Source organism: Nyctereutes procyonoides, unplaced genomic scaffold (genome assembly GCF_905146905.1).
Source record: "Nyctereutes procyonoides isolate TBG_1078 unplaced genomic scaffold, NYPRO_anot_genome, whole genome shotgun sequence".
In the NCBI taxonomy this organism is placed as follows: Eukaryota; Metazoa; Chordata; class Mammalia; order Carnivora; family Canidae; genus Nyctereutes; species Nyctereutes procyonoides.
The window spans coordinates 30884591-30895919 of record NW_026575047.1 but is presented as its reverse complement, the minus strand read 5'-3'; the positions used below and the strand labels follow the sequence as shown (position 1 = coordinate 30895919).

Here is an 11329-nt window from a genome sequence, read left to right as displayed (position 1 = left end):
GATACACCGCCGAGACCCACGGGCTGGTGGAAGCACTGACAAAGAAGCAGGAGAGGCTCCACACGGCCATGGCCACTGGCGTCCTTTGTGTGAAGTTGGACAGGGACAGCATGACCCAGTCTCGGACCATGGACGACTGCCCGGTGCTGTGCAGAGTCTGGAAAACCTGAGAAACACGAAAGCCCACAGAGTCAGAGGCCACAGCTCTTCCAACACATGGGTGCTGGGTAAAAGGATGCTGCTGGTTTTCAAAGGTGAAGAACTGGGCCCAGTGGCAAGTCTACTCGGTTAGCACACCCGTTCTGGAAAGTCTGGGTCAGTCTACCTCAGGGAGCTTCCCTGCCCTGTGACCCTGTGTCCTCACCTTATATACAACGGTGGCCATGAACTGAGGGTACGGCTGCTGGTTGGACAGAAATTCTCCAATGACTTTGTTCATGACGTCCTGGGGTGGGAAGAAGTCATCTAAAAACTGAGGAAGGATCCGTGCCACCACTCTGGCTTCACAGGGGAACCCTTTCCTGACCCTAAAAGGAGGGGACACAAATTAGAGTCTGGCCCTACCCCAAGAGGGCCTCGTGTCTAAAGCCAGTTGGGAGGCACCCTGGGTCCTAGAATGTGACCTGCAACAGCAAACAGGCGACTCCTGCCTTGCAGACCTCACCAGGGACCTACAGGGGAATGCAAAGACCCAGGGCCTCCACCTGGTGTGTGTGTGGTTTCGAGTCGTGTCAAGTAATAAGCAGAAAGGGTTTGAGATGGTGACATTAGAAATCAAAAAGACTCATTATGAAGAATGTTGTCCATGTGATGTTCTGTTTCTGTCCATGTCTAAATGCTCTATGAGCCGCTTTTCACCACCACAGCCAGTAAAGACCTTTCTTCTTACTGGACCTGGACCCACACATTCTCCTGCTGACATCCTGCCAACCCCAAAGATTATGGTCTGCACCCTCAATGCTGTGCAAATGGAAGAGCTGTACATTACTGACAAGCACCGGAACTGACCCAGAAACTGGGCCCATGCTTCCTCCTATGTGTGTGTGCTCAGATCCCCCTGCGCAGATGTCAGCCATGGCCCCACACATCACATGTGAGGCTGCTGCATACACCCACCACTGGGTGTTAGCCCAGTGTCCCCCACCCAATGTCTGGAGCATGATCAAGCTGCATACCTGATGGGCACTTGCTAACATGTTGGTTTTATTTTGTTAATACTGGGGCACAAGGGCCATGAAGGCAGGGACCCAAGCATGGGCTCCCCTGCCTGCCACTCAGCTGTGGCTGGGTTTGACAGATCTATATACAATGGAAGAATGGCTATAAACACTCATTTTAAATTTCAATACAGAAAGAGACCACAATGCTCAGCGTTCCACAACACCTCATCTGGCCTAAGTGGACACAGGGAAGGGTGCTCTTGTGAAAGCCAGACACTTCCTGCTGATCGAGTGAAGGGACAGGGCAGGCTGAGTGGCACACAACAGGCCTCCCAAGGATGCAGATGCCATCAGCCATCATGTCATCTGGCTGGAACCCAGGGCCCAGTTCTGGGTAAAGAGCCTGGCAAGGAGCCTAACCCATTTTTCAGAACTGGCAAGCTAAGCCAATTCTGGACAGAAGTACACACAGCGAGGGAAGGTGGGGGTTAATTACAAACTCTCAGAGGTGCTTTTGTTTATTGTCTAAACCTTTACCATAGTCTAGTGAACAGTCCTCCTGAAGCTGCTGCTAATGCTGCTCAAAGGCTGTGCCCCTATAGTCCTGGGAGTATGCAGCCAAGCCTGCTTTGACTGCAAGGCTCCTCTCTCCTCAAAGACAGCAGTGTCTGATGGATGTCTTTGTTACTGCTCAAAACTCCATGTGCAGGACTCGTCTTGGTAACATGCCCTTTCTGATGCCTCCATACGGATAGGGTGCTGCCCCTCAACCTTTAGGAGAGATAGGCAAGCACCTGGACTGGTCTCAGAGCTGGTCTACCCCAAACCCTCTGGTGCTAGGGTCCAAGGACTGCCCGCTCCTGCAGAGCCCTGAGCGAGAGGTGTGCACTGGTAAGATGCAAGTGGGCCAGGCTGAGAGGAGAACAGGTGTGCGTGAAGGCAGCTGCTCCTGGTGAGCGTTCCAGGGCAGGCCAGGGAAAAGGTGGGCTTTCTTTCTTACCTGTCAAAAAGTACAGACACACGCTCCATAGCCACAATCACTGACTCGCTGTCTGGGGCGGTGGGGCTGGGGTCTGAGGTTCTGCCCGGGCTGATTTTCTCCTTCCCTGAAACAAATCATTCTGTACTCTTACTTGCTTTGAAAACTGTGCCTTGAACTCACAGAGGGGTTCAACAAACCCAGAGAGATGATGTGAAAACAGGTGACAGAAGTGCTTGGCAGCCCAGGGCCCAACCTTGCTCAAGTACACAGGGTGCAGCGGTCAGGCCTGGCTCAATGTGACCTTGAGCCAGTAACCCCATACCCCAGACTCTAGAATCCCCCTCAAGTGCTGGTGAGGCCCGGTGGTCTGCATCCCAAGAATGCACATGCTTCTCTTTCACTGGGACAGGAGACCCATTCTGTCTGGAGCTCAGTGGCACTGACTGGCCAGGCACAGGTAGGCCTGGGCTAGTCTCTGGAGCCCCAAAGCTCACCTGTGTACATGCAGGTAAGCATCAGGCCCAGGGCAGCCATGGCCCGATGTGGGCTGTGCACGTTCACTCTGTCCACACTAAGCTTGACCAGGGACTCTGCATCTAGCCGGCAGAGTTGTTCAGAGAGCAGGAGGCGCTCCAGACCCCGCAGGACACAGTGGTAGATGATAGATGGGGTGGACTCCTCACTTCCAGACAGCATCACCCCACACATCTGAACAAGAAGGAAGAGATCAGGCCTCTGTCACTTGTGCCTATCCTCCACATCAAAGTGACCTGACGGTACCCCCACAGGTGACAGTGCACACAAACTCACTCCCATCCTGGGGGAAGGTGCTCAAGGCTGCTCACCTGTATTATTGATGCAGAGAATTCCAGGCCTACATCCAGGGGGTAGTTCTCGATCAGGTAAAAGGCAGTGGCGCACATCACCAGCACGTGCTGCTGGCTATGAATGTTCACACAGCTGAAACCATGAGGTAGGGACTGAGCTGACAGTGTGTGGTGACCTTGTGTTTCAGGGACCTCAGCCCCCAACCCCATGACCTGATATGTGTGCCCGCTCTACCCCAGTCCACCCTGAGACTCCCATGCAGCCGTTCATACTCACTGGGCCGCCGCTTTGAGGTTGGACAAGAGGTAGTCACTGATGACTGGGACGAGCTGCTTCGCCGTCTCATCCAGGAGGTCACACTCCAGCACGTAGAGAGCGCCGTGCAGGGCTCCGACCTTGCTGGGAAGGTGGCTGCTCCTCAGCGTGGTCTCCAGCAGCCGGCTGACAGGCTCTGCCACGGCCTTGTCCTAGAGCATAGGCACAGGCATGGAGGCTAGACCACAATGGATCAGGAGAGGCCAACGGGGGCTGGCCTCACACTGCAGAGGAACACAGTGAGTAGCAGGAGCTCCACAGAGGGACCAGGCTGTCACCCGAGAGGCCCGAGCTAAGCTGGCCCTGGGCAGGCGTCCAGGGAGCATTCTTGCTCCTCAGCTGTGCTTCCCCAACCTGTGCTGACACCCTGTCCTCCTGGGGATCTGCGGTTTGGGCTGAGCCAGGGAGAGGGGCCCAGAGGACCAGCCCCAGCGAGCCCTGCTCTGTGTCCCTAACGAGCCTCCCGGCTGACAAGACCCCACACATATTGTCACAATGCCCTGCTGGGAATGGAGCGTGTCCCACCTCAGTCCCAGGAGGGGATGCTGGAAACTGGCGCCTGATTCCTCTGGACTTTGTCCCCCTGACTCCTCAACCCCATACCTCTCCCGTTGGCCGATTGTGCTTTGTGTCTGTTCCCTGGGATCAATCCCAGCTGTGAGTGTACGTGAATTCTCCCAACAAAAACCCAGGGTAGGTAGTCTTGGGTACCCCTAACAGTAGTCTATACTATCACAGACCAAAATGTTACTGGTGTCCGTTTGGCACCAAACATAGTGGAGTGCAGCAAAACCCAAACACTCTGCACCACACCCCTCCCTCAAGATTCGCTTTCTGGAGAAGAGTTGGCCACAGAAAGCGGTGTAGAGGTGGGGGCGACCCTAGCGCTTCACAAGCCACTTCATCTGGGAAAGGTGGCTTCCGCCACCCGAGGGTCCCCACAGGCTTGGCTGATGGCTATTGCACACATACTGGGATGGTGTGACACCTTCCCAAGGACTGCCCTGCCCAGGAGTCACTCCCTGACCACGCGAACACCACCAGGACCTGCTGTGAGGGACACACACTTTCCAACACTGTATAAGCATCTGAGAAGGAAAAGCACACTGCTTGTGCCAACACACACACGCCTCCACCTTCCAGAAGGACGTCTGTGTGCATGTCAGGATGAGAAATCCGTGTCCATGCAGCATCCTGCCTTAGGGTCTTCTTAAAAACGATCATTACTTATTTGATTTACTGACAACACAACATCTGTCTAGGGGGATCTGGGCCTGAGCACAAAAACACAATTATAATAAAAACAAACCCAGCAGCTGAAACCCCCCACAAAGACAAAAGGGCCCCTTCAAGTCCAGCTGCTTTCACGTCTCTTGATGCCCAGAAGGCACACACTTTGAAGTGACGTGCTCACAGGGGAAACTCACTGTTCCTGCCCCGCAATGGCGGCACCGCAGCTGAAGGCCACCCGGGACGGGTGGTACCTGTCCAGGCACTTTAGGTCAGAGGGACAAACCATACAGGGGAGAACCACTGGGAAGGGGTGAGAGGGCTCCAGGCCATAAATGTAAGCTTACACCTCTGCCACGTTCTGTGTGACCTAGTCGCAGCCTCACGGGGCCCAGACAAAATGAGAGCAGCCTCACATGTGTTGGGCCAGGTGCAGGAAAGCTGCCGCGGTGACGGGACAGATAGCAGGCAGCCCCCATGTGTTGGATGGATGAAGGAGTCCCTGCTGCCAAAATGGAGGTGGGCCCAGGGGGCACCATCCAGAGGCTCTGCAGTCACTGGCTGCTGCTACTCAGCCAAGAGCATAGGCCAGGCTCTGCATAGCCTGGAGGATGGTTACTTTCCTCTGGGAGCAGAGCTTCTGTCCCTCACTGGCTACCAAGGGCAGGGCCTGCACACAAGTGCTTTCATGTGCTCACATCACGGCCGGTGAGCATGTACCAGATGGTGATGTCTGCACAGAAGATGGGTGGGTGCTGTACTGGTAAGTTGACGGACTGGATGCAGGGGATAGGAAGAAACCAAAAGCAGGCAGTCTCCCTCCTGCTCAGAACAGACTCGAGCATCCAGACTTTGGGGGAGGAAATGCAGGGTCTGGGGTAAAATGGCCTCCAGGAGGGAGGGTCTGATCACAGGACACACAGGGGTCTCCAGCACTTCAGAAAAGGGGTGTGGGAGGCTGTGGGGGGCCATAGGCCACTGTGGAGGAGGAGCCAACCCATGCTTCTACCACCTACACCTCTGGCTCCCATGGGGATGGGTCACCATGATGACCCAGGGCAAAGGGGTATAGGAGCCCCAAACCAAGGCTTCCTCACCACAACATGCTTCACCATGACCCATGGAAAGGCAGGTACGTTAGCAGAATCCTCCTGACATCCTTCCCATGTCAGACCTTTCCAGGCCAAGGCTATGCCCATGGCATGCAGCCAAAAGGAGGAGGTCCCTGCACCACCTCTCACTTACCATTCCAAGGACGGCAGCTGCCTTGCAGGTGGCGGGCACCAGGTACTGAATGAGAATCTCGTCTTCTGCAGGGTGCACCCTCCGCAGTTCCGTCAGCGTCAGATACATCATCTCAAACTGGGTGCGCTCAGTGAATAAGTCTGAGACCACGAGGAGCTGGAGACACAGAGCATTGGGATAGGAAGTAAGCAACGAAGTCCAAAATGCATGTTCTGACACCAACGGGACAAATATGGGAATCCACAGGAGTCTTGGCCAAGTAAATAAATCGGCCCACACCTGGAAACCTATAATAATAACAGTGTCAGCAAACAACATGAAGATACACTAGTCAGAATATCTCCTTAAATACACCTCTGTATCTATACTGGCCACTGAGAGGTGAGGGCCTGGATCGCAGTCACGACCGTGGTGAGACCACAGAGCAGTTCTCCCACTGCTACTCTTGCCAAATCCCAGAGCATCCCTGCAGCATGGGGGCAGGCTCTCCAAAGCCCTGGATGGAGAAATAGGCAACCACTTCAGAAAGAGATGCTTGGATGATTTCCTGTCTCCCCAAAATACTCAATTCTTGGAGGCTCAACTTCACATGCCATCTAGAAATAAACGTCACCTAGGCGTGCAAGTGCATCTGCTCCTCAGGAGTACTGCCTCCTGCCAAGACCCAGCTGAGGAACCAGCAGGCTCGGCAACTCGCCAGCAGCAGCTGTTCCCAAAGCGGACATGTGGACACCCGAGGCCCTCCTGGGCTCGAGGTCAGAACTGCCTCTGTAGCAACACGGACACCCTATCTGCTTTTTTACTCCTGTTCTCTTCTGACCATAAGGCAGTGTTTCCCAGAAGCCCTCTGATATTAGGCCGAACACAGGGAAGACAGGAAAATCAAGCTCTCTAATAATCAGTTAAGAGACTTGCAAAAATGTAAAACAAGGCTCTTCTCACTAATTGTTCAAAAATTTTAGATAAAAATTATCATTGTTATGTTAAATATTTAAATAAGTTTTTTAAAATAAGACCTTCATTACAGGTGCTTGTATTTCACTGGTTTTTGAAAAAAAGGTTGCAAACTTTTGTTAAAAATGAAAAATCTCACCTGCAATAAAGGTCTTATCTAGGAACCTTAGGGGTGTGTACTGACAACAGTCAGGCTCAAAATCCATGCCTGCATTGACCGGCTGGAGGCATGGCAGGGACAGACAACCAGAGCCCACTGCAAAGACTACATAGATGGTTCTAGCTGGCTGGTCCACGGGTGGGAAGCAGGCACTGAGTGTCTTCAGCTCCAAACTCTCGCTCGCTTCTCACCACATGATGGGAAAGACGTGAAGCTGGCATCTAAGGAGGAACTACTGTCAAACCTCCATGACTTCGGTCCCAGCACCGTAAGCAGGGATAGGCCTAAGCCACACACATCCTCTTTGGGGTCCCCAAACATACAGGAGTCTGAGCCTGCAGTTTGAGGTTGACAGCTCTGTATCAGAGCTTTTCCAGGGGGTGTGGTCGTGGGACCATCTGCCCAGCTCTCATCTAAGAAAGTAGACATTTATGAGACAGGCCCTTGGGACAAATGTGAGTAAATAGGGTGGCCTTCAGAGGGAGCCTTCACACAATGTGATGCCCCTGCGACACTCTTACTGTACTAATAAGGGTCCCAACTGGCTGTGGATCAGAAATGTAAATATTGGTCCCTCCATGGGCTACAGAAATACTACTTTCTCCTCCTGGATCTGTGAACTGCTCAGAGCTCCTTCCCATGTTCCCAGAGCTCGTGAACTCTGCATGTGTGCACCCTGTCTATGGTAGTGTGTATGTGTACTGCCACGAGCACCGTGCACCTGTAGGGGAGCAGGGAATGCAGACTTACGGATCGAACCACTTCACTGATCAGGATGATGGGTGTCCTTCTGGCCGAACCTGACGGCAGGATCCAGCGACTGTACAATTCAAGCAAAAACTGGGAACAGGAGTGAATGTCGACTCCAGCCCGGTGCTTCCTGAAGAGCATAGCAGATGGGCAATCGCCCCATATACAAGATGAGACTTATTTCAGGAGGTTCCCCCAAATCAAATCACAGATAGGAAATTTCAAACTGCTTGAAAAGTAGATGGGAAACCTGGAGTTGACGGGTGATGTGGGTGGTGATGCAGGTGCAGGGACATCAGCTTCCTCTTCTTCCTCCTCCTCCCACTCCTCCTCTCTCAAGGGTGTGATGCTGTTCCCCAGCCACACGGAGTGAATGGACACCTTCAGGAGATGAGGAGCCTGGGCTCAGTGTTTAGGGCAGAGGCGTGGGTTCTCCCCTGAGCTGCAGACCCCTTTTCTGGAAATGGGGGCAGCATTGCTGGGAACAGGAGTCAACTTGTCCACTCAGGTGCCTCCCTATGCACCCAGTTCAAACAGACTACGCTCCCGCTAACAGCCCATGCCCCCACACATCTGTTCACGTGGGAGTCCTCTGGCACACAGCATGGTACCTCACACTGAGCAAGTGGCCGCTGCAGCCTCAGGCTGCATTCCTACCACCAACTAGGACACTAGCCCAACTCCCACTCTGCATAAACAACCGTTTCCCCTTTGGGGTCCCACCAGCCATGGGGGGTGGGGCCAGCAGTGGGCAGGCAGGCTGGAGGTGGCTGCCTGAAAGCTGCCACAGATGGAATATGAACTACGAAGCCTCAAAGCAATCTTCAGGCTTCAAGAGAGGGTGGCCCCTCTGTCCTCTTCACTCCCCAACAGCCAGTGATGGCTCATTTCAGAGGGATGTGGGAGCTGATCGGTCTCCAGACAGGACAGGGTGGGGTCAGGGCTTAGCCCTGGGCAGATGCACTATGCTCCATTCCCAATGGCTGGATGTAAACACAGATGCTGAACAAGGATGTGGCTAGGCAAACGCCTCGTACCCAGGAGGCTAGGTGCCACCCCGAGAGCCACTCACAGCCTGCTCCTCAGGAACACATTTCTAAAGAAATGACAGTGAGTTCTATCACCCTAACTTATCTCAGGGGCAGAAACTTCTCTGTAAGGACAGCACAGATAGCCTGTCTGTGGCTCCTTGCTCACAGAGGAATGTGTGTGAGCAGGAGAGGACAGGATGGAGCAGGCCTGGGGACTCTGCCACAAGGCTGTGCCCAGAGCCAATAGGGATGCCCTTGGGATAAACAAGTATTTCCAACCCCTGCTCTGGCCAATGTCCTCTGAAACAAAAGCTTAAAAAAAAAAAAAAAAAAAAAAAAAGCAGTCCTGAGTAACTGCTTTCTAAGTAGTAAGGTCTGAAAAGACAGAGCAGTAGACAGAGCAGCCATCGGGCACCCACGTGAGTCCCCTCCGCCCAGCACACACGTCCTCATGGCTCCAGGAGCCACATCCCTACGCTCCAGCTCCTTGGCATGCACTATCATATGTGTGACTGTCCTGTTTTTCTGACAAGAAAACTGAATTTTTATTTCAAAGTGACCCACCCGGTAAGCTGTCAACCTGGCCCCCAGGGCATATCCATCTCCCACACTGGGTTATGTGACCACAGTTCCCCTTCAGCTGGCAGCTGGGATCTTCTGGCCAAATCCAGGGCCATCCTGATGTTCACCCCACCCAAGCCACTCTTGCCTGACTGATGCCCCAAAGCTAAGCCTGACTCCCACCAGCCTGCTACATTCACACATGCTCACATCACTAGGTACACAAGATACCTTAAATCTTCCTTGTAGTAGAGAATATCAATGAGAACAAATAAAAAAACCCTCCCTTTATTTAAAAAATGCATGTAATTTTTCTTCTGGATGCATCAAATGACCCAAAGTCATAGCAGATGAAAGAGAGCAAGGAAAGTAGTAGGATGTGCCCTGGCAGTGCGGGTGTGACTGACCTGGCCAAGCTTATAGCTCATGTTTCCCAGCTCCCGCTCGGGGTTGATCTGCAGCAGAAGCTTGTCGTGGCTGATGAGGGCACCTGCAGGGTGACAGGGTGGACAGTTCTGCAGAGCCCTGACGGTTTCTGGGCTTTTCTCTGGCACTTCATAATGTACTATGCTGGCAGGGCCAGGCGGGCAATGCTGAATTATCACTGTTTCTCTTGTTAACACACCAGCTTCTGACTGCACAGGAAGCAGCTGATGGGGCAACAGCCCAGTAGACGGGCACTCAGGGACCCAGACCACAACATCGATGGGCAACACCTCCCAGGACCCTGCCCTGGTGTCTCGGCTGTCCAGTTGTGCCCACCAGAGTAGAAGGGTACAGGCGGATGCTGCCACTCAACCCATCTTCTCCACAGCCTATGTCTTTCGCACTGTCTATACCCCAGACTAAACAACTCCCCCTGCCAGCCAGAGGCCTCTGGGTGACGCTTCATCAGATCAAGCCTCAACACCCCGCTCTTCCATGAGGCTTCCTACCCCTAGTCCATCTGCACCTACTCTCCCCTTCCTCCTGTGACACGGAGTGAGGCCACCTCTGTCTCCTAGGGGGCAGGAGCTCCTCAGGGGGCCATCCTGGTACACAATCCTGAGTCTAGTCCAGCACTTCAGTAAATGTCTAGCGTCTGCACGTCTACGTAGAATGCTCTCTAGGTAAAGCACTCAAGATGCTTAAAACTCTATCTAACGACTGCTAAAATAAACTAGAGAATCATAAAAACATTGTGCTAAAATACTGATTAGTCAACAAAAACATGTGCATTAACAAAAGTAATAATAACCTCACAAAATTTCCTTTTAACTCAGGGTGACAAACTCTGGTGCCCATTACAGGGCAGGCACACAGCCTGCAGGCCCAGATGGAGGACAGGGAAGGGATGGCAGCTGGGGCCGGAGAGCTCAGACCAGGGATCCTCAGCCACAACAGGCTTTCAGGGGTCCAGGCCTACCTGCTCTCGCCACAGCGCTCTCTTGCAAAAAGCTGGAGCTTCAAGCGAGTCAGGGATGAACTATGCTGATTTTTTTCACTGAGTGACTAGTTTGGCCTCTATACTCCCTCTCAAGGCTGCAGGTCTCAGGCTGAGAGCCATTCTGTTCCTCATGGGCTGACTGGGGAGGGCAGTGCATTTAGTACCACAGCCTCCAAAAAGACACCTCTGGTCTTTCTGCCCGAGTGGTGGTGTTAGGATCTTGGTCACATTCTCATTCTGGCCCAGGTACAAATGGCCCTCTTCCCACAGGTACCTGTAGTAGCTGGAGACAGAGAAGGGACAGGGTCCCACGCTTGGTATAAGTGATGTGTGGCGATATTCTCTCTCTTTGAAACCATTGCTTGGATTTCCTGCTCTACAATTCCTCGGATAATGCTCAACTTCCTCCCAAACCTAAAATCCAAAACAAAGGTTAAAGGATATTTTTCCTTCAAAATCTTAAAACCTAAAAACCTCAGGGCATCTTCCAGCTTTGCCTAAAGGAAACACAGGCACCTATAAGAGCAAATGACTCCCTTTGAGGGGACTCCAGTCCATGTGCCCTTGGCTATTTTTTGCTTTGCTAGAGTCTGCCCTAAACAGTCAATGGACCCCATGGCATGCAGGACTCACTGCCACGGGTCACCAAATCACTTCTTGCAGTAAGGCAACACTCACAGGTGTTTT

At 52.9% G+C, this 11329-nt stretch overlaps 1 protein-coding gene across 1 annotated transcript in view; it reads right to left on the bottom strand.

Annotated features, from left to right (window-relative positions):
• HTT (huntingtin) overlaps nucleotides 1–11329 on the bottom strand; it is a 152202-nt gene that overhangs the window by 5134 nt on the left and 135739 nt on the right. Inside the window, exons 56-66 of the mRNA XM_055326749.1 lie at nucleotides 10917–11056; nucleotides 9624–9706; nucleotides 7875–8005; nucleotides 7625–7754; nucleotides 5761–5916; nucleotides 3247–3437; nucleotides 2988–3102; nucleotides 2637–2850; nucleotides 2161–2266; nucleotides 365–527; nucleotides 6–166 (exon numbers count right to left, since the gene is read on the bottom strand). Of these exons, the coding sequence (XP_055182724.1) occupies nucleotides 6–166; nucleotides 365–527; nucleotides 2161–2266; nucleotides 2637–2850; nucleotides 2988–3102; nucleotides 3247–3437; nucleotides 5761–5916; nucleotides 7625–7754; nucleotides 7875–8005; nucleotides 9624–9706; nucleotides 10917–11056 (1590 nt within the window). The remainder of the gene's footprint in view (nucleotides 1–5; nucleotides 167–364; nucleotides 528–2160; nucleotides 2267–2636; nucleotides 2851–2987; nucleotides 3103–3246; nucleotides 3438–5760; nucleotides 5917–7624; nucleotides 7755–7874; nucleotides 8006–9623; nucleotides 9707–10916; nucleotides 11057–11329) is intronic.